The sequence below is a fragment of the Trachypithecus francoisi genome, unplaced genomic scaffold, assembly GCF_009764315.1.
Source record: "Trachypithecus francoisi isolate TF-2019V2 unplaced genomic scaffold, Tfra_2.0 Lachesis_group18, whole genome shotgun sequence".
Lineage (NCBI taxonomy): Eukaryota > Metazoa > Chordata > Mammalia > Primates > Cercopithecidae > Trachypithecus > Trachypithecus francoisi.
The window spans coordinates 73,422,606-73,445,877 of record NW_022681463.1 but is presented as its reverse complement, the minus strand read 5'-3'; the positions used below and the strand labels follow the sequence as shown (position 1 = coordinate 73,445,877).

At 41.0% G+C, this 23,272-nt stretch overlaps 1 protein-coding gene across 1 annotated transcript; it reads right to left on the bottom strand.

Annotated features, from left to right (window-relative positions):
• Positions 1 to 626: 626 nt before the first annotated feature.
• LOC117063370 lies at positions 627 to 21,728 on the bottom strand. Its single transcript, XM_033177065.1, has 4 exons — positions 21,585 to 21,728; positions 4,763 to 4,897; positions 3,147 to 3,511; positions 627 to 3,048 (listed from the first exon to the last, which is right to left on the bottom strand). The coding sequence occupies exons 1-4, from the start codon at positions 21,726 to 21,728 to the stop codon at positions 2,004 to 2,006; spliced, it is 1,689 nt and encodes a 562-aa protein (XP_033032956.1). The 3' UTR covers positions 627 to 2,003.
• Between the last annotated feature and the right edge of the window lie 1,544 nt (positions 21,729 to 23,272).

Sequence of the window (23,272 nt, the reverse complement as noted above, 5' to 3'; positions counted from 1 at the left end):
AATAACATATATATGAATAAATACATTGAATGTACTCTAAAATTATGTGTGTAAATATACAACTGTGTGCTGATACACATACAAATATTTTGCATGTATGCATATGTGATTATATACATTCTCTTACATACAAACCCATCTAAATTTAATAGGCCCACAACTTGAATCTAAATCCCTTAGGGAAATCAAGGCATGAACTAGAGAAATAAAAACACAGAATTATTTTCTTAACAATAGCAATAACTTCCAATTTGTCACATATATCAAATCCTGTTTCTTGAACAGGAGGTCCTCCAGTCAGAAAAGCAATTCTGTCTACTTATATAAAAAATAATAATAATGAAAAGCCTTTACCATCTACTTTAGAATCATGTAATACATTTAATATATTGTTTTATTATCACATGCTACCAATGTGTACAAAGATAATTTAAAGAGTGTTGCTGTTTACAACCAAGAATCTTAAATTTTATTCATCTTAAAAATAATTGAATTGTTCTCCCTGGAATAGCCTCATGTGATTCCCCACTTTGTTTTGATATGGGTCCCTGGGGAACAACAGTCACGCTATGTTACTCTTGCATATTTCAGTAGCTTACAAATAAAATAACACACAGTGTACTCAATATAAAGTTGTCAACATTAACTTGCATCAGTTGCTATTTGTTTTGCATTGACAAGGCTTCTTAAAGATAAGAATTACAATATTCTTAGATGTACAGACACAACATCAAAACAGCCTGAAGGAATTAAAGCCGGAAAATGCTAGAGGTAATCACGCTTTGAAACGAAGAGAAATCAGTATCATTTATACGTACACATATATTTCTTTAAAGGCTCTAAATAATGCCAGAACAATCTGTATTTTATGCAATGCTCATCCGTCTTCCCTCACTATATTCCGAAAGCACTTCAACTATTTAATCCCCTCCAAGAGGCCTTTCACTTTTTCAAACTCATTATCACTTTCAAATCTGTATATTACAAGAAACTGGAATAAGCAATATCCATTACATGAATAGACATTATTAATATAAAGTCTCTATCAAAGTGGCAACGCTAGCAAAACAAAAGCAGAGTGTGTTAACCATGAGCTAAGTACCAGCAAATGTTACCACTTTGCTTGACAGAGCCGTCTCAAACAGCACGCACCCGCCTCTCGAGAGGGCCCACCAGGTTTCTCCCTCACATCTCACCCCACAAATGACCCACTTCTTCCTCTCTCAGCTTTCCAAGCTCGCTCACCTGTGTCTCTCCTCCAGCAATCAATTTCCTTCCCACTTTCTCCACCCTTTTCAGATCCCTTAATTACCCTTCATTATTTTCTCCAAACTACCAGACTCAAATCTGCAGCCCAGTTGGCCAGGAACGTCTCCATACGCACGTATTTCCTGCATTCTCCTGGGTCTGCTTTTAAAAACTGCTACCACCAAACAAATGCAATCTTAACAAAATTAGGACTACACTGTCAGTGTCTTTTTTCACGTAATGTTACAGCAGTGAAAGATTGAGGGAGAGAAAAGGAGAGAAGCAGGAGTGTATCTGGGTGAAGGAGCGTGGCTCAGTGGCTATACAGTGAGACGCAGTGATTCCACAGAGCTGGGCTTGCCCACCTGTCGACCCCACTTTCCCCATGTGCTCGCCGCGGGATGACAACCACAACACTCCAGAACCACCCCCCCGAAAGGGGGCGGGGTTACGCCTTCAACCAATCAGGACCCGCGAGCCCCGGGTGTCCAACCTATGGGGTGGCTGTGGCCGTGCAAGGGGAGGACGTGGGGTGGTCTGGGAGGGGCCGCGTCCGTGGGAGGCTCGCACGTGTCGGGTCCGGAGAGGCGCGGAGGCGGCCGGCGTCCAGCGGCCGAGGCGCGGGCTCTGAACCCTGGCAGCTGCCGAGTGCAGCTGCCCCAGTGCCTCCTTTACCTTGCGCTGGGCCAGGCTGGGCGCGCTCCCGCCGAGAAAGACCTGTCCAAGGTGTCCGAGCTCCCCACGAGAGGGGACAGTCACAAATAACAACAATAGTACCCAGCGCAGACTAGGCGGGGAGGAAAGTTTCCGGCCCGCAGCAGAGCAGAATCCGCCAAGGCTGGAGGAGAAGGGATGCAGAGCGGGAGGGTGACACCCTGAAAGAAGAGGGCAGCGGGAGCACTGTGCGGGCAGGACCGGGTCCCGGGGGCGACGCCCGCCGAGGGAGACGGGTGCGGGGTGCGCTGTCCAAGGTGCAGGGGAGGTGACTGGCGCGCGGCGGGCGCGGAGTCCAGAGCCGACACTGGCTGGCGGACGGCGGGGAGATCGGGGAACAGCTGTCTGGGGCGCTGGGCACCCCCGAGCTCGTAAAAGTAACGGAGCTTGAGCCGGGGCACCGCAGGGAAGAGCGTGAGGGCTGCACCGAAGCCCCCACGCGTCCATGCACTCCTCCTTACCAGCCTCACCTCTAGCTCCACTCCCCTCCCCCCTCGCCCACTCCCCTCCCAGTCTAGATCCAGGTGCCGAGGCGGGGGCGAGACCAGAGGACCCAGGCTCGGAGCCCGGACGCCCCAGGGATGTTGCGGGCCCCGGAGCTGCTTACCTGGGGCCGCCGTATGGAGAGCAGAGGCAACCCGCCGCGCGGAGTGGGGCGCCGGGCGCGGCGCGGCTCCTCCTAGCCTCGGCGTCCTCCTCCTTCTTTGCTTCTCCCGGACTGTGTCCCGGGCACGGAGCTGGGAGACGCGGCCGGGCTGCAGTCGCCTTTCCCTCCGCCGCCGCCGCCGCTGCAGCAGACAGAGGACGCCCCGTGGCGGCTGGAAGCCCGTGTGAGTAGCGGCGCCCGGGAGAGCGTGGATCTGCTGAGGGGCGCTGGAGACTCCGCGGCTGGAGGCGCGCGGGCGTGCGCACGCGCGCCTGCGAGTGTGAGTGTATGGGTGCGCGCGCGCCCACGGGGTGGGGGAGTCGCGAGGGGAGGGGGAGAGAGGCCGAGAGATGCTCGTAGGGACCGAGGCAAAATTCTGCGCCCCCGGAAATCCGTAAACGCTGGGAAGGAGGATCGAACGCGCGTCTCGCTTGGAGAAGCTGCCCACCGGGCGGCAGCAGAAGAGTAGGGGAAGTCAGCGAGGCGCGCTAGGGCTCCGGATCCCAGCCTGGCAGAGCCGAGCGGAGCGCGCAGCCACCGATGCAGCAGAGGCGGCGCCCGCAGCCCACGGTCGCGCTGCCCCCTCTTGGGAGGGGCCGAGGCCGCTCGCTCCCGCCACCGCCGCCGCGGTCCGGACTGCTCTACTAGGAGCCGGGGAACCGAGAGAGGGACCGCATAGTTGCTACGGCGACCTTGGAGGCGCCTGGCCGGCTGAAGGGCCAAGAGGAGAACCCGGGCGCACGTGGCCGACTCCAGGCTGGAGCGGGTGTGTGCCAGGGTTGTGGGCTTGGGGTAGAAGGTGGAATTGGGCCGCGCGGCCTGGGCAGAGAATGCGGGGTGTGCGGCCCAGAGTGGCTCGGCCGGGGTGCGGTCAGCATGCAGGTTGGTAAGGGTGAGGGGATCCTAACCCCAGGTGACATGTTGCCTTTTTTTCCTCCTTGGAGGCTACTTTTTCTCAAAGTTATCCACTTCCCAGATAAGAGTGCCGGCCTCCTCTTTGTTAGGATTCAACTTAGCTGTGCAGGCAACCAGGCAGTGCCTCCTTCAAGTCAGGCTCTTCCAAGAACCGCTCCCACCACCACCCCCACCACCACCACCCACACACCCACATCCCCCGCTCCTCCTTCATCCCAACTACATTGTAATACTTTAGAAATAAATGTTTAAAGCACATTTACATTCTCTGCCTCTTAAAAGATATATTGTCCTAGTAGAGTACTTTTCCTTGCTTATTTTAAATTCCGAGTGGGATTTCATTCACACAAGCATTTCTTCAAGGGTTGTAAGGTATGGGTAATACGCAAAATACCCTTCCTGGCAGGAATCCTTCGGGCAGGGATTGTGTTTTGCACACTTTTGCATGCCTCCGGTGCTTAGCATAGTACTCTGTACTTTGTGAGTTCCCTGTAAATGTTGAATGAATGACATTGTTTTCTAGCTTCACATAACCTGAAGGCAAAGACTTGGATGCTGGGAAAGTCATTACCACCCCGCTAGGCTTGCTTGATTTTAACTTATGCCATTTCCCTGTGTGTGGCTATTTTCCCCCCTGGCGGTCAGAACCCCAGTGCAAAGAGAGAAAATAATACTTATCCACTGTGCACCCTTAAGAAAGGGTGCATGCAGAAGCACTCTGCAGGGACCTCAGTGGGATCCCCTGGGTGTGAGGGGGCCAAAGCTCAGAATCTAACCTCTCAAAATGTGAAAGTCACTGTTCCTGAGCAGTTTATACTGTCCCTTCTAGAGCAGACGGATGGGGAAAAGAGTTTTAAGAGAAATACACTTTTGTTTTGTTTTTGTTTTTTGTTTTTTGAGACGGAACGTCGCTCTGTCACCCAGGCTGGAGTGCAGTGGCGCGATCTCGGCTCACTGCAACCTATGCCTCCCGGGTTCAAGCGAATTATCCTGCCTCCGCCTCCTAGTAGCTGGGATTACAGGCATTGGCCATCACATCCGGCTAATTTATTTTTTTAATTTTAATTTTTTTTTTTTTAAGTTTTTAGTAGAGACAGAGTTTCACTGTGTTTTCCAGACTGGTCTCCAACTCCTGACCCCAAGTGATCCACCTGCCTCGGCCTCCCAGAGTGCTGGGATTACAGGTATGAGCCACCGCACCAGGCCAGAAATACACATTTCTAATAGCTTATCAGGTACGCATTTTTCTCCTGTAAAGAGTAGTGTTCGTGGACACTGACCAATACGTGCAGGGTCACCCCAGACTGCTAATTCTGCTGCCTGGTGTAGCACCAAGTCTACATCCTTCAGCCTTGGTATTTCTACAATCGGCGTCTTAGAAGCAGAAGTCTTCAATTTTGCATTCCATGCTAAATTTCAATTCCTTTGAACTCAGGCTCGCCTATGAGCTGCTTCTCTCTCCACTCATGATATCACAGCTGTGAAGTATAACTGAAATAAAGTGAAAATTAAAATGGATTTATTTGGGTGCCATGTGTTCTCTAGTGGGGGTCCCTTTACCTGATTAATCTACCTTCACTCAATTGACAGTCTTCTTAGAAGACATTTGTTGTGATATTGGAGCTTTTTTTTTAGGTCGAAAGCTTAGATATTTAAATTTTTCACTTGAAAGGAAGCTCTAAAACTTGCGGAAGAAGCAGAAAAATTCTGATACCGAAAATGGACCCTTGACAGCCAACCTATAGAATGGGTATGAGTCAGAATTTTCCAAAACAATTTTAAAACTTCATTTTCCTTGGAAAGTTGCTTTTAGGGTTTTGTTGGGCTCAGAAACTGATACCAGAAAATATGGCACTTTGACATGCTGGACTGAAGAAGCGCCTCAAGGTCTCTCTGACCCTCTCTCTGCCTCCTGTCTGTCAGTCTTCTGTCTCACCCAAAGCACAAGATGAAATTGTTCTCTGAAGGTCTTTCATCTGCCTAGAAACCAGACCTGCCAAGGAAGAACACACTTGCCTTCTCTGAGGTTTTATTAATCTAACTCACATCACAGGAAGAAAGATTGAAGACTGTCAACACAACTGGACATACTTTTGTCACACTGCTCTGGGGCCCAACAGACTTTATCCTAGGCCATTGTATGTTCACCAAGCTCATTGAATTCCACTAAAAACTCTTTACTATCCCCCTTAAAATCATCCACATTTCCCTTTCTATTCTTCCCCTATGAAGAAGGGTATATGAGTATCTGTGTAACCCATTAGGTTATTGAGCAGTCATTTTCCTGCAATTCCCTTGGGTTACGCACATGAAAACAAGTTTTGTATGTCTTTTCTCCTATTAATAGGAGAAAAATCATCTGCTTTTTGCAAGGTGATTTTCAGCGAACCCTCAGAAGGTTGAAATCCCTACAGTTTCAACAGCTTCCCAAGTGCTCGTCTTACTTGGTGGGTAGAAGAACCTTAATAAAGCTGTAATTTCTCTGATGACCACCAAAGGTGGTCTTTATAATAATAAATATAAGAAGCCAATATTTAAGAATGTAAACATTGCAATCTAAATGTATGTTAACTTAAAAATAAATTAGTTAATGTATGTTAACTTAAAAGGTAAACAATAGAAACAATAACAACATAGATATGTAGTATTTCTGACCAACTTAAAAGTTTGGAGGAGCAACTAGGATTATACGCTATCAACTCCATAGTTCCTTCTGCTACTTAAGTACTAGGTAATACAATGTACAGCTGAGAGGTTCATTTTTATATGTTATTATCAGTCAGATTTAAAATCAGTGGCATATTTGTAAAAGTTCTATTTTTCTTCCTAAAGGGAATGTTCCTTAACATAACTGTTTTTTTCAGTTTGCAGCAGTGCAGTAAACTAGTCAATCATTAACTTAAAAACACAGGATGGTGAAGGTGTGGGGCCTATGGAGAAACACTCTAAACTTATTTGATCACAACTGTTTTGTCAGTCTAAATAAAAAAAAAACAAAAGCTTTCCACTTTTAAAGACTGATACATTTAGACTGTGAGATGTACCATGGATTCCAAAGTCAACTCCTCATGCTAGGAGCCCATTGCCCCAAATCCTCTGAAGTGAGAAGGCAGGGACCGTTAGCTGAAATGCTGTTGATTTTAGTGGCTGTGGGCACGCATAAGGGTACAGGTAATTTCTCTCATAATGAGGTCCCAGATCACTTAGTCCATTACAGTTTTAAATGATAAAAAACACCTTGACCTGCACCTGGAACAAAAGTACCAACTCGTCCAAAGTATAGTACGGGAACAAGAAGCAACCTCAAGTCATCCTATTTGTATTCATGTCTTTAAACATTGCCTTATTCCACATACTACTTAGGAAAACTTAATTCTGACTGGAGATCAGACATCTTTAGGAAGGTTAAAAAATCAGAGAAAAAAAATGTTGTTATAGTTTACTAAGCAAAAGAAGACTAGTTTTCTTTCTTAGTCATCATTGCTGACATTTGGGGTGCAATGTCTGGTTTCAGTGGTTCTAACAGTTTATAGAGCTATATATTTCCAAGAAACTGAAGAAAGCTATGTATCCTTTCTTCAGGAAAATGAACATATTAATGTATAAAAAATGTTTAAATAAAATTTCGGGGAGTTAAGGGAACTCCCTCTGAAGCCCACGTTAAGAGCTACTGCCTAATATAGATTCCTTGCACCATGACATTTTATAGCTAAACGGAAAAGAATTGGTAGATTTACTAATCTTACTTCTATTTTTAATCTAATAATTTATTTGATTGTCAACACCAAGAAGAGGCATAAGCAACTCAGTAAACCGAACAAGTATTTCTTGAGTACCTACTTCATAATCAGTTCTGTTCTTCAAGCTGTGTTTGTTACCAATAAAGTATAAAATATGATCAATCTATTCCTTTAAGGAGCCTACAGTCTAGTAATCATTATTCTTGAGTACAAAAAAAGTGAACATAGGTATAATTTATCACTTGACCAGGTGCAACAAACTTCAATTTGAATTACCAGTAGGACTTAATAAAGCTATTTGTTAAATAAACCACTTAAGTAATAATTGATTATCAGTGGCCAATGTATGTATGCATATTTTCATATTCGTATTCCCTAGTATTAATCATTTAGATGATCACACCATACATAATGTAAAAAGCTAGTCTATTGCTGTAGTGTGAATTTTAGATTGAGGATATGAGGAAGCTGACAAGGAGAGATAGACCATGTGGGCAATGGCAGCTGTGGATTACCTTTCGCTGGGATCCCTGGGCAGACTGGAATAAGTTGGAATATGCTAGAGCTTATATTTAACCCATCCAAGAATTTTTAGGGCAACCCATGAACACTGTTTTTGAAATTTCTATGTCTACAAAAACCCAGAAGTCTCTTCTTGCATAATTTTAACATTTTATTATTACTCTCCTTACAATTTTTTTAATTTTCACTTTCTCAATTTCTTTCCACTTACTAACACAGAATTCTTTTTAATTAATGTAATTTTTAAAAACACAACTTCTTCACTCAATTTCTGACAAAATTATGAAGAGTCAAAAAGCGCTTATAGAGTGAATTGACATAAAGCCATTTACTTAATTAGAGCTGTTCGAAGCCCAACCATCCATGTATTGAATGCTTTATATAACCTGCCTCCCGATGGGCCCCAGAGGCTTCATACGGGGAAGCTAGGACTATTAGTGCTAGCTTTTGACTTTTCCAGCGGTGGTCTTGGCACAGCATTAAAATAACACAGGATACTGAATCATAAGATCTGAGTTCAAATCCCAGCCTTGCTGTGTGAGATTGGGCACCAAACTTTCTGAGCATCACTTGTCCCCGTCTGGGAAATGTGGATAATAACACCTACCTCATCAGTTTCTTAAGAAGCTTACATTAAGTAACATTAAGTTACATTAAGTAACATGAGAAAGAGTCCCTTTGTTGTGTTGTAGGACTTCAGTAAATCTTTGTAAACCTTGGATCTAAATCAAAAGTGTGTGGCAGAAAATTGGAACACAGTCATGAATAGGAAGCTCCTGTAGAAATTATTTAAATCTTTATTATAATGTTGAACTGAGCTGATTTCCTGGGAGTCCCTTCCAAGGATATTTTAAGAAAACCACAGACAACCAAAAGTTGGCAGAAACTGACACATGCAGGAAATTGTGGATTCCATAATTCTAGAGGTGCTGTAGTTCTATAAATTCTGCTGGTGTTACCAAACCCAAGCTTTGTGTTCATTTGTTTTTAATTAGTCTCTGTTTTGTTTCTGTCACAGATTCTGCCTCCCCAATGGTGCTTTGCCCTGCTAATTTAACTATGCAAACATTCATTTTACAGATTAATACCAACTGTGAAAATGTCTTTCTTTTAAACAAAAATAGTTCACTGTCCTCTCCTCCCCACCACATCCCAATTGTAAAAGTCGTGTGTGTGCTTATGGAGAAAAAATAGGCAATACAAAAATGTATAAAGAAAAAGATTGGCCAGGCGCGGTGGCTCGTGCCTGTAATCCTAGCACTTTGGGAGGCCAAGGAGGGTGGATTGCCTGAGCTCAGGAGTTCGAGACCAGCGTGGGCAATATGGCAAACCCTGTCTCTACTAAAAACATAAAAAATTAGCCAGGTGTGATGGTGGGCACCTGAAATCTCAGCTACTTGGGAGGCTGAGGCAGAAGAATCGCTTGAACCTGGGAGACGGAGGTTGCAGTGAGTTGAGATTGTGCTGCTGCACTCCAGCCTAAGCAACACAGCGAAACTCTGTTTCCAAAAAAAAAAAAAAAAATGCAATAGTATTACCTCTCAGGGACCAACTACAATTACTATTTCGGTGTATGCCCTTCCAGACATTTTCTTTGCATGTGTTTATTCTTCTTGTTAAAAGTCATTCAGGTTGGCCAGGCACATTAGCTCACGCCTATAATCCCAGCACTTTGGGAGGCCGAGGCAGATGGATCACTTGAGGTCAGGAGTTCAAGAACAGCCTGGCCAACATGGTGAAACCCTGTCTCTAAGAAAAATACAAAAAATTAGCTGGACATGGTGGCATGTGCCTGTAATCCCAGCCACTGGGGAGGCTGAGGCAGGAGAATCGCTTGAACTCGGAAGGCAGAGGTTGCAGTGAGCCAAGATCATGCCATTGCACTCCAGCCTGGGGGACAGCAAGACTCCATCTCAAAAAAAATAGAAAGTCATTCAAGTCAAGATTCAGCCATTTTTAATGTTACCATTTTAGAAACAAACAGTTAAACACTTTCACAAAAAGTCTCAAATGTGTTTCTTTCAACCTTTCCTACACCTTCTTTCCAAGATAGGCTCTTTGCTCAGCAAGTCCTTTAAAACAGGATTTTCACTGGTCATCCTTGAAACTTCTCTTTATATTTCCCCACTTTTACCACTTTTAATAATTAATACTTTTAATGGCCCTTTAAAAACTTAATCTCACCTTGTGCTGATGCTGGCGTGTTCTGGAGTCACAAGCCCTGCCCTTGGCCTCTGGCCATTCTGTGGGTGCTTTGCATTACTTAACCTCTACCCCCAAAATGAGGTCCAGTGCTAACCTTGGATTTGGTACTGCATTCCCTGATAGAACAGAAAAGATTCTTGATTTCAATAAGTAACCAGAGTGTTCATTGGAGTGACCATCTACATACTGGCTCTACAGAAGCTTGGCCCAGAGGTGGTGAATTATTTGAATTCATGTTTTATGTCCATTGCTCTGCAGGCAAATTTTGGAAAGTCTGTTTTATTTTGCTTTGAAGAATCTATAAATAATCCTTAACAATTAATGCAAATGATAGTTAAAATTCCAGTAGAATTTCGTACTTCTACAGTTCAGTATGTGCGCTAGTTTACCCAGGAAGGTATCATTATTAATAAAAAGTATAAAAGTGTTTATAATTTTGCCAATTTTCTAGTTTATAGAGGGATATGGGTTCTGAAAGTAAAACAGCTTCAATCCCAGCCCATCCCATTCTGCAAATCTGAGACAGAATTCTAGTGCCACTCCTAAAATGAAAGCTAGAGAACTGATGGAAGAAGAAAGGAAGGAAGGGGAGGGAGAGAATACAAGGTGGGGTTAATTATCTATAGGAGTTCTCTGTAGAATACACACATTACATTGTAAATTATGGAAGTTCTAAGTACAATTCGTGTGCAAGTCTTTTCTAAGAAAACATTGAGATAATAAAATGCGACACATGAGACAAGCTATATCTTGGAAACTCTATACATGGTATAAAAATATGCATTGAAAAGTTTTGTTAAATACTAAATTGCAAAAGAAGAATCAAAGAATTGGTATTATGTCTCTAGCATTAATCATTGAAAAGAGAGTCATCATGTTTAACAAATTAGAGAATGTTAGCAACTGGAAAGGTGAACTAATTGCACAGGAGCACTTACCTTAATTCTTTTGTGTGCTAGGTACTGTAGTTGTATTTAAATAGGTCCACCTTGGGCTGAAAAGTGACCTTGGGCAGGAAGAGGTACTGAAGTCTTTATTCAGAGATGCCAAGTTTATAGCATTAAATCTGGAAAATGAGGTGACAGCAGAAACAGAAACTCTAGAACTGAGAGGATGAGGCCAGGGATCTAGAACCAAGTTTGTGAGAGTTGAGTGGATACAGAATGCCCCTCGTGTGTGATACCTGGCTTAAAGTCCAAAGAGATGGAGGCTCTCCACTTCTGTTTCCTTTGACTGCATTATCAGAAACCAGTCTTGAATATTATACAACCATATTTAACCAAAATAATTAAAAATGAAAATAAGTACCAAAAGATTTTTAAATGTAACTACTTTGGTGGCAGTTCTACTAAAATGAAGTATGTTGTTCCTTTAATTCACACATCAGAATCACCAGAATCAATATTAATATTTAATGGAAGGATAGGCAAGCATGGAAAAGTAAAAGTATTATGAGATTTACCATCAGATTGAGCTGCATTTGAATCATGGGTCTATCACAAGTGAACTTAGGTAAACTTCATAACCTTGATATCCTCATCTGAAAATAGGGATTATTTAATACCTATCTCTTAGGACTTTCTATGAAGATGAAATGAGACAATGTGAAACATTCCCTTCTTCCCTAACATTGACATACCCCTCGTTAACTGATTTTGGATATAACCACTTTCATTGATCCCCAAGGGATACCAGGGGTATGTAGAGTTTACCTTCCTCCTCTACCAAATAGACCATGGAGGTCACCTGTGTGGTTCCTCTGTGCTTCTTCAAGATGTCAGCTGGCTTTTCTTGTTTCTCTCAGTGTAACTGACTGTAGATTCTTATCTGCTCAAAAGAGAACTCCATTACATAGACTCAGGCACATCTATGTTTCATTATGAATTCTCTCTTTACTAACTTCCTGTATCTAAGCTGCATTCTAAATAAATAAAGTATTACTGGAACTTTGTTTTTCAGACACATTGATATCTGTACAAGAACAGCCCAGCAGAAAATATATACATCTGCCCTTCCTCCTTCCAGCACAACTCCCCAGCCCTCATGTCACACCAATTCTCATGTTTGTAAATCAGTTTCCTATGATTTTAGTTAGCATGATTCCATTGCTCAGGGCTAGACCACTCCTCAACTTTTATGTATGTATGTATGTATGTATGTATGTATGTATGTATTTGAGATGGAGTCTCACTCTGTCGCCCAGGCTGGAGTGCAGTGGCACAATTTCAGCTCGCTGCAACCTCCACCACATGGGTTCAAGTGATTCTCCTGCCTCAGCCTCCTGAGTAGCTGGGATTACAGGTGCACGCCACCACACCTGGCTAATTTTTGTATTTTTAGTAGAGACAGGGCTTCACCATGTTGGCCAGGTGGGTCTCGAACTCCTGACCTCAGGTGATCCTCCCACCTCAGCCTCCCAAAGTGCTGGGATTACAGGTGTGAGCCACTGTGCCTGGCCCACTCCTCAACTTTTAAAACTACAAAACTGGACAGAGCCCCAGACCATGAAGGTCCTCTCATTAAGGAGATGCCTCTTTTGTATGACCCAGCCAGAAACATTTGGTGAGTTTTTTTCATATTATAAAAATCACAAGTTTTTGAAATAAATCAATTCAAGTTCTTCCCATATCTAAAACATTCTATGAGTCAAATTTTCACATTTAGAGATTCAGTCTGTATATTTATATTTCTTAATCTGTGGCATGAGGGATTTAATCAAAGTATAGTTTCTTGGCAATGAAAGTGATTGTACCCAACATGAGTTAATAAGAAAGATGATGGAATTGTCTTCTCTGAAAATCTTTATAGTTTTTTTCAAAAGTATTTATGCACAGTCCTTCCTAAAGCCAGACACTGAAGATCAATCAAGTACTCTTCTCGTCAAAAGATTCTGTGATGCTATAGAAACTCCAGATCGTGGTTTTATTCTGACACATTTTGGTAGTTTTGTTCTGTGACAATTATAGGACAAAAAAATGACAGGGTAAAGAAATGGAAATTGGCTTTTAGCAGCTGTTTTAGTGAGACAATCTACATTTTAGATTCCAGAATGGAGATACTAGTCCATCAGAGGAGAAACAAGATTTTGTTCTTATTGTAGTAAAAGATCTTGTGTTAATGTTAAAGATATTGTTCCTATTGTTGGGGGGGGGATGGGGGAGAGAGAGAGAGAGAGAGAGTTATCTTTTACCCTGACTTTGGCAAAGGGGTCATGAAGTAATCTTTTCTTGGACCAGAAAGCAATTCTTTCCTTGGATTTCAAGGAAATCATTAAATTTTTGCTAACAACCATGCTTAATTATTTGAATGTGTATGTGTTTTGTTTGTCTAGTCTTGTCATTAATACAATTAACTAGAATCCTATTTAATTCTTGAAATTGAAATGTCAGTTATGACTTTGTCTTACTTTTCACTAAAATCATTTTCACTCGCTTTTTAGATATCATTTTTGCATATGCTTACCTATTACTATATAACAATAAAATAAGTGCTTTAAACATTTTAATGAATATCCTGTCAAGGCTCTCATTTGAGCATCCTAACAAATATGAAAGAAATACGTGCTATGTATACACAGAACCACACTCCACAATTAAACCCCCACAGTGACATTCCTTAAGGAGGCAGTGTTAGCCTGGAAGAATCGTTTTATAAAATTCTTCTAATGATTGCATCACTTTGAAAGCCAACAAAATTGATTTGTAAACTCTGGAACTAGATTAAGATGAGGAGTATGAGGGAAAATGTTTCCAAATTCAACTCTTGCTTTGAATTTTCTATTAAATTTATTTTCCAGAGTTTCTTTTTTCCCCAGCCATAATAAAGCAGTCTTTATTCCTTAAGAAAGTAGTATTACGATACTGTTTTATTTTAGACCATTGATTTATTGTTGTGAAATGAAGATAAATAATGCACATATCTTCACATCAGAAAACTTAGGTTCAAGCCATGGGTCTCCTTCTGTCTTACTTTGAGTAAATTATTTTGCCAACTTCTGTCCCAACTTTTTCATCTCTAAATTAAATATAATGATTATGCTTATCCCACAAAGTTATTATGACAATTAAATTAAAATGTTTGCATAAAAATTTTGAAAAATCTGAGGCATTGTACAAATGCTAACATATTTGGGGGTATTACTATAGTTGTTACTATTTTTAAATATTAATATTTTCAAAGCTAAATAATAGTATCATGGTGGAACTACTTGGCATAGTTTACTGAGCAGAGCAAACAGTCCACTTGCAAAGTGAGTTGTTGTTCATCTCATGCCTATATCAATGTTTCCCCCATCTAGGACTCAGTGTAATTTGAAGCATGTAATAAGATGTTCAATAAATTTTTTGGTGTCACCTGCCCCATGCCTCTTTGTTTCATTCTGTCCAATTTCATTTTTTTCAATCCTCTTGTATCTTTCTTTTCTTCTTGTTTTAAATCATGTAGGTTATCATTTTTCACAATAAGCAAATATCCTAAGGACTATGAAAAATGCCCATAGCACTTTCCATCTAAAAAATGTGTAAGCCTTTTAGAAACACATTGGTGATCATCACAAAATATTGTCTACCTTGAATGTTTTCTCATCTTTTTTTTTTTTTTTTTTTTTTTGAGACGTAGTCTCGCTCTGTCGCCCAGGCTGGAGTGCAGTGGTTCAATCTCGGCTCACTGTCAGCTCCACCCTCCGGGCTCATGCCATTCTCCTGCCTCAGCCTCCCAAGTAGCTGGGACTACAGGCGCCTGCCACCACGCCTGGCTAATTTTTGTTTTTTTGTTTTTTGTTTTGTTTGTTTTTTGTATTTTTAGTAGAGACGGGGTTTCACCATCTTAGCAAGGATGGTCTCGATGTCCTGACCTCGTTATCCGCCCACCTCAGCCTCCCAAAGTGCTGGGATTACAGGCGTGAGCCACCATGCTCGGCCTTTCTCATCTTTTTATCATGCATGTCTGCCTAGTTTAAAATCACAGGGCAGGAACTCTGTCTCATTCTATTTGTAAATCAGAGAGAAAGTGTTGTTGTTCAATAAATGCCAAGAAGCAACAGCATCTGTATGAGGTGAATAGGTGGAAATTATTATTTCTGTCTATAGCAAGGTGAAAATAAAATGAGTGCTTTACAATTTTCAAAGCATTCTCATATCGATTATCTCATTTGTACATCACACCGACACTGCGAGAAAGCCGGATAGGGCGGTTTTACTGTTATCCTCTTGCTGTCCTTGTATGATAGTGGAAAGTGAGACTAAGAGATTAAGTGCCTTGTCCACGTCATCAGGGAAATCCCAGCCTACAAGATCTCTACGCTGCTCTTCTGGTTTTAAATTGGTACAAATATTTATACATTCTTATGGAGTGCATGTGATATTTTGTTACATGTAATGATCAAGTCAGGGTATGCTGGGTGTCCATTACCTTTAGTATTTGTCCTCTCTATGTGTTGGGGACAGTTCAAGTTCCCTTCTCCAGCTATTTTGAAATACATAATACATTGTTGTTAACTATAGTTACCCCATTCTGCTACTGAATATTAACACTTAGCCCTTCTACCTAACTATATGTTCGTACACATTAACCAGCCTTGCGTTATCCCTCTCCCACCCACTCAGCCTTCCCAGATTCTAGTATCTGTCATTCTACTCTCTACCTCCATATAATTAACTTTTTTAGTTCCCACATATGAGTGAGAACATGCAGCATCTGTCTTTCTGTGCCTGTTCTTATTTCACTTACCATAATAACCTCTAGTTCCATCCATGTTGCTGCATATGACAGGATTTCATTCTCACATTTTCTTTGTCCATTTGTCTGCTGATGGACACTTAGGTTGATTCCATACCTTTGCTATTGTAAGTCATACTGCAATAAGCATGGGAGTGCAGATATCAAACTTCTTAATCCTTTGAGTAAATACCCAGATTGCTGAATCATATGGCAATTTCCCTGTTTTTCTCAACTAATGCTACGGGAACTTCATAGCGATATGGGTCTTGATAGGTCTTGAACATGTCAAGAAGTATATCTATTTTGTTACCTTTGTGAGAAAGCACTTAACTCTGACCCTGGCCCACAGCAAGTGCTTAGTAAATAGTTGTTTAATTAAAATAAATAAATAATATTATAGATATCAAGTCAGCAGAACTCATGAACTAATTATTGAATCCATGGCAATGCCTGACATCCTTGCCATCTTGGCTGCTGCTCAACCCACAAAAACCATTACATATTGTTAATTTTCTGTTTCATGTAGTGAAGCTTGTAATGCCAGTTTTCAATACTACTTTCCAGTCATATCATTCTCCCAACTGCTGCTACGTCTATTCAGTAGCTCAGGCACATAGGCACTTCTTTAATAAACTTAATTATATCGTGCAAAATGCAGTCAATGGAACAGCCTTAAAAGTTTAAGCTTAACCTTTCATTTCACTAAGAAAATGTGTGACATGTTTATTTAAACCTTGTTAGTTGACAAGAAAGCCCCAGAAGCCAGACACTGATATCAGGACGCATGTGACTTACAATTGAGCGTCTGCTATTCATGTCTTCTGTTTATGCAAATGGCATATAAGAGTTCCAAGACATTTGTGTGTTATGTTGAGCTTTGAAGATTTGACATTTGTGTGTTATGTTGAGCACACAAGCTGGATTTTATAATAAGAGAGTTGAAGAATCATAGAAAATTAAAGAAGGGTAAGAGAATGGCTGTGCATTTCTTGGTGGCTATTTTCCTTAAATGTGGCTGGAGACAGTCAGTAACATTAGCCATGCTAGATTTGGGCTGAAGGAAATGCTCACATGTTAGTTGCTAGGAATGCCCTACAACCCTTGATTGTGCCAAAATCAAATGACAATGCACATATATGATATATGCACTAGCTTAGAGACCATATCAGCATCCTTAACATCCTTTCTATATAGACTGTAAGTTTGCAGATGCATTTTGGTCTTTCAGTAGGATTTTAGCTAAATAACTTTTCAAAATGGTTCATCAAGGAAGCTGGTGGTTGAACTTAGTATATCTTATTTCTCAGAATTATAATCAACTCAAGAGACCACCAGTCCTTTTTCACCCACACAGTCTTTCTTAAACACACATATTTTTCTATTACAGCTAACTTCATGTCTTTAGTTCAGTCTTTCATTTTTCAGAAAAACTGACAAAACATCAATTAAATTATTTCTCTTGGAAGAAGAGCTTAAAGTGAAGACCTTATGATAATATAGTCTAATAACGTTTTGAATAATTATAGAATAGACAATCCTGGATTCATTAGTGCATTCAGTGTCAACATGTGGTCATTCAGTTTTATTATCCCTTTAATGAAGCCATCTAAGATTTGTAAGTACTTTACCAACTTCTCATATTAAGTCAAAGATCTGAGGGATATACAGAGAACGTTTACAGGAGAAAGTGAGTCCCAGTTCTTCATTACATGCATATTGATACTAGCTAAATTTAAAAATGAAATTACCTAAATATCTAAATAATATGGTTTACTTATTTAAAGTCCACAGAATTTGAGAGGCCAAGGCAGGCAGATCACTTGAGGTCAGGAGTTCGAGATTAGCCTGGCCAACATGGCAGAACCCCATCTCTACTAGAAATACAAACATTAGCCAGGCATAGTAGTGCACACCTATAATCCCAGCTACTAGGGAGGCTGAGGCAGAAGAATTGCTTGAACCCAAGGGGCGGATGTTTGAGTGAACTGAGATCACACCACTGCACTGCCTGGGAGACAGAGCAAGACTCTATCTCAAAAAAATTTTTTTAAGTAAATAAATATATAAAATACTTATTGGGTGTTATTCAAGTGTGTGTATGTGGTGGTAGTGGGGGGTCATTTTTATTAGTAGGAGTGAGAAAATGAGTAACTTAGAAATAATACAATGTCTTGTCCTTTGGTGTTCTGTTAATTCTACCAGTATATTTCACCATACTTAATATTCTGCACCACGTTGTTTTTGTTAAATTTTAAATATGCTAATAGATGCTTATTAAAGTAATTCTGTTGTTATTTCTCTTAAAATAATCTTTTAAAAATAATTATTCACAACTACTTTTTTGTTGTTGCAAGTCTAGATTTTCATACATGAAGTCGCTTAAAGACTCACCTACGTTAATTTTTAATCAAGTATCGAACATCTCCTACATTTCAGGCATTGTGATAAAATACACCAATCACTTCCTGTAGGGCATGGATTATTATTCTCATTTTTTATAGATGACAAAGCTCTGCTTCAAAAAGGTTAAATAAGTTCCAAAGGTAAGAAAACTAATAAATGCTACAACCTGTCTAGGAATCCAAATCTGTCTTTCTCCAAGGCCTATGCTCTTTTCAGTATAGCATGTAGCCTCTCAAAATTTAAAACTATCAAGGTTTATACAAATATATGTACTTTCACACACATATACACCCAGGCAGAGTAGGATTCTTTTCTTTTGAAAAATAGCCTTGACAACCAAAACGTAATTACATTGGAAAGACATGAGTTTTGGTGGTGAACTTATGACATTTTGGTATATACCTGCCTTGGTTTTAACTTTTACAAAATCTCAATTAGCACTGGGCCAACCTTGGTGAATCATCCTTGCTCTTAGTAAAGTAAATATGGTTTGTGAAAGAGACAGTTTCCCATTTTCTGCACCTCTAAAGAGTTGTGTCATCAGGTATAAAAGCTAACAATAGATTTAATAAGCTGTTTATTTCTATAATGAGAGAAACCCTTATTATTCACTAGGAATAGACTGAATTGGGGGATACTATAATAGATGTCAGAAAAAACAATTGAAATTCTGAATACATTAGAACCACAGTATGTTGCAGACCAATTAAAATTGGCAACCAAGTGAAGCAAATACACATGGATAAATATAAAAAATTCAAGTTGCTATTAGGGTGATTTTTTTCCTCTCTTTTCTCTTTACCACTTGATATTTTTCTTTCTTCTTGATATTTCAGTTCATTTTGTTAATCTTTTCCTGCTTGGTTTCTGAATTTTAATTAAATTGAAAGTTGTCAGATAATCAAACTTTAATGCATTGTAGAATACTGTAGCACTTTGATGTATTTAGTGCACTGATGTTAGGAAACTATCACTAACTAGAAATACCAGCATTTGTAGACAATATATAATTTTCATAATCTTAAACAAAGTTGGGAAAAATACTGTGCTGAACATTTCAGCCGTGTGTTCACCTTTCTGTATTAGATTTAGTATTGGCAGCTGAGTAGGAGATTATAGGGTGCAGCTGCCTTAACCTTCAACAGTAAATGATGCTTGTTGAATTGTCTCCATGTGCCTCTAAAACCCAGGAAGCTTAAAATATAGGCTTGATGCTAATGATGAGAAAACACAGTAAATTAACAACACTTTGGTTGGAGGAGAGTTGGGACTAAATATATTGCTAATGAAGATTATGGAATTATTTTTTCTGAAGTTCTTGAAGAATGTTTTGTCTAGGGCAGGCAAAAATTGGATTAAATTTGATATAACAACATAAAAAATAAATACCTGGCAGGGTGGTACAGTGCATAGTGGTGCACGCTTGTAATCCCAGCACTTTGGGAGGCTGAGGTGGGCGGATTGCTTGAGCAGCCTGGGCAACATGGCAAAACCCCACCTCTACAAAAAATACAAAAAATTAGCTCAGTGTGGTGGCATGCACCTGTAGTCCCAGCTACCTGGGATGCTAAAGTGGGAGAATGCCCTGAGCCGGGAAGTCAAGATGTGATTGCACACTGCACTCCAGCCGAGGTGACAGAGTGAGAGCCTGTCTCAATACAAAACAAACAAAACCCAAACCAGATACCATTTATTGAGTACCACTTACTGTATATCGTGCATTGTACTGGATGCTATACATTATCTAATTTTATTTTTGTAGTACCCTATGGAGTAGGCATTATTATCACAGGTAGGCAATTTTATCACATGATGAAACTGATGCTCAGAAAAGTTAATTACCATACCCAGGGTTACATGATTAGAGCAGAGACTGGGACTCCAAAGCCCATACCTGTATCCCTTCTAATTTTAGTGACCTACCAACATCTATTATATATTAGTTCTCATGTCAAAAGACACAATAAAGTATTTATTCATAAATGTATTATAATGTTTAAAAAATAATATCAGAGAACAGCTAGGTGTAATCCCAATACAAACATAATTTCATGTAAACACAAATGCAGTTCTGGCCTGAAATGGATTTTTAATTTCCATCTTTTTTGATGAAATAGCATCTGCGATGTGTATGGAGGTTAGTGGGGGAGGAGACAAACAGCAGTTCCAGGAACACTGAAAGAAAAGGATCAAGTTAAATGCTTTCTACTCTCAGACAAGATTAATAACCCTTAAAATACTTTTCTTATTTAATAAATTGTGACAGAATCACTCAATGTGGGCTCAGAAAAGGACAAAATGATTGGGCTCCTTACAAGATGTTTTTTAAAAACTGAAATCAGATTTATACTAATCTGAAAACAAACAGGTTTCAGGGTAAGGGGAATCATTCCTCGCTGAATTAATGTGTAAAAAGTAGCAAACACTGCCATCTACTGGGCCTTCATTTTCTCTTTGTTATAAGTTTTGCGGATGATCATAGCTATTACGTATATTGAATACATAAATAAGAAAAGACATCCGTTAGTTGTTATGAAGATTTCAAGCTACCTAAAAATAATTGAGTGGCTATGTTTATTTCTTTATGAATACATTCTAAGTCCCTTTATTATTGGTGTTAACAGAAATATTCAGGAAAAACAAAATAATTACCTTCAAAGAAATGTTATCTCAGTATTTTGCAAAACCTTTTGAGGAAGAAACTTAAACTCCCCTGCAGAGAAGCATCACCAAGTAAAACCTGAGAGAAACTGTCACAGGTTTGTGAAATGCTGCACTTTCTCTGCTCAGCTGACAACGCTTCTTCCCAAGCTGTCTGATCCGTCCCGGAGGCTAACATATTTGCCTCTTTACCAAAAAGAGGGGGAAAAGAGAACCACTTTTCCTAGCGAGGAGGCTGTGCCCTGTGTAGTGTGCACAAATGATCATTCTATCCCTCCAGCATGGTGGGAAAGAGGGGGCTGGGTGTGCTATACCCAATCCTCTCGGAAGGAGGACCCAGGGCCCTGGCTCATCTGACTCAGTCACTGTCAGTTCACTCAGGAAGATGGTTTGTGATTCACCCTCTGGGAGCACTTCAGCACAGCGTTTGTGTTCCTTCGACAATCTGCAGCAGTTTCACCTGGAGAGCTTGTTGAAGATGCGGGTTCCTGGCCTGAACCCAAGACATGCTGAATCATAAACCTCTGGTCTGGCACCCAGGAATCTGCATCAAACAGGCTATTCTTTTTCATTATTATTACTTTAAGTTCTGGGATACATGTGCAGAACGTGCAGGTTTGTTACATAGGTATACATGTGCCATGGTGCTTTGCTGCATCCATCAACCCATCATCTAGGTTTTAAGCCCTGCATGCATTAGATATTTGTCCTAATGCTCTCCCTCGCCTCGCCCCCCACTCCCCAACAGGCCCTGGTGTGTGATGTTCCCCTCCCTGTGTCCATGTATTCTCATTCGAACAGGCTATTCTTACGCGTTTTGGAGACTGATAACCACTGACCAGAACCTTGGGATTCTTACTCTTGTAGCCTCTGTGGTTCCTAAGATCAAACTGCCAGTGGGAGGGCCTACAATGCTTCATTCCAGGCCTTTCTGGCAAGGATTGTTCTACAGCCATGTAGCCCTGCACATCAGCACCAGCTGTGGCATTTTGAAGAGTTCTGCTTCCTAAGTCCCATCTCAGTGATTCTGATTCACTGAGTACTTCCTCAGGCTGCACCAATGTACAGCCAGGCTTAGGAAGCCGCAGCTCTAGGGAAACTCCAGGATTACCCCTGCAAAGACAGTTCCCAGAAGACTGTGAAGCAGGCAGAACATGTTTGCTGTCTCCCACTGTCTTCTGCATATGGCCTCCCCTTCCTCTTGGTACTCCACCTCCTGCTGTGGGCACCTCCTCTCTCTTTCACTGCCAATTCTCTGATTCCTTTCATTTATCCCATTTTTGATAAGGGTGGTTGATGGCAGCTCACCTCTCCAAAACATTAGCTTTTAATGAACTTAGGTGCCCACAGGGTGGTGTATAAAATCTGGAAATATGAAATGTTGTTTGTCATATATTGTAATGTAGTATCCAAACCAACTATGTCTTCAGACTTCGTGCTTCTTCTTTATTTTATTTTATTGAGATGGAGTCTTGCTCTGTCACCCAGGCTGGAGTGCAGTGGTGCAATCTCAGCTCACTGCAACCTCCGCTCCCTAGGTTCAAACAATCTCCCACCTCAGCCTCCCAAGTAGCTGGGACTACAAGCATGCACCACTACCCCTAGCTATTTTGTTGTTGTTGTTGTTGTATTTTTAGTAGAGATGGGTTTCCCCATGTTGGCCAGGCTGGTCTCAAATTCCTGATGTCAAGTGATCTGCCTGCCTCGGCCTCCCAAAGTGCTGGGATTACAGGCGTGAGCCACCGCACCTGGCCAAGTGCTCCTTCTTTAGATAGAATGTCATTGCATTAGCCTGGTAAAGGCTGTCAGCTTGTCATGAGAGGGAGTGTGTGTAGTTGGACCAGAGCATACTGTGAACTGTGTGGCAATATGAACAGAGCCTTGCTTCTGGAGACCGAAGTTGACTCATGTGAGTTGTCACCTATTTTGGAGATGGTGGACATCACAAAGGCAGTGAGGTGTCAGCAAACCAGAGCTGTCTCTGACTTCCCTACCTGACACAGTGACACCAAGTAAAGGCATTTATCTCCAGGACCAAGAACACCCATCTATCACTTATCTATAGCCAGTCTGGCCATCAAACCCAGCTCACATCTAAGCCCACTGTGGAGCCCTCCTAGGCTAGGCCTGTTCATAGCGATCTCTTCTTTTCCAAAACCACAGCATGGATACTTTGATCCACCAGATGAAAACTAGTTATAGACTGTTTTGAAATATTCCTTATGTCAAAGAAGAAGGTGTAAAGAAGGATGATTTGAAAGAGAAAATTTGGGATGACATGTAATATAAGTATTATTCACTTTATCATTATCTTTCCAACTCACTGGAAAGATGCTCATTGGAGGCAGGGACCATGTCTTGTCTTTTTTATATCTTGCGTGGTACTCACACGGAGCAAGTGCTCGATAAATATTAGCTCATTTGATACAGCTTTTTCTCTTGCATCTCTCCTCAGGAATGAGGCATGAATAGCAATTTACTGGAGTGCTCAAAAGTGCTT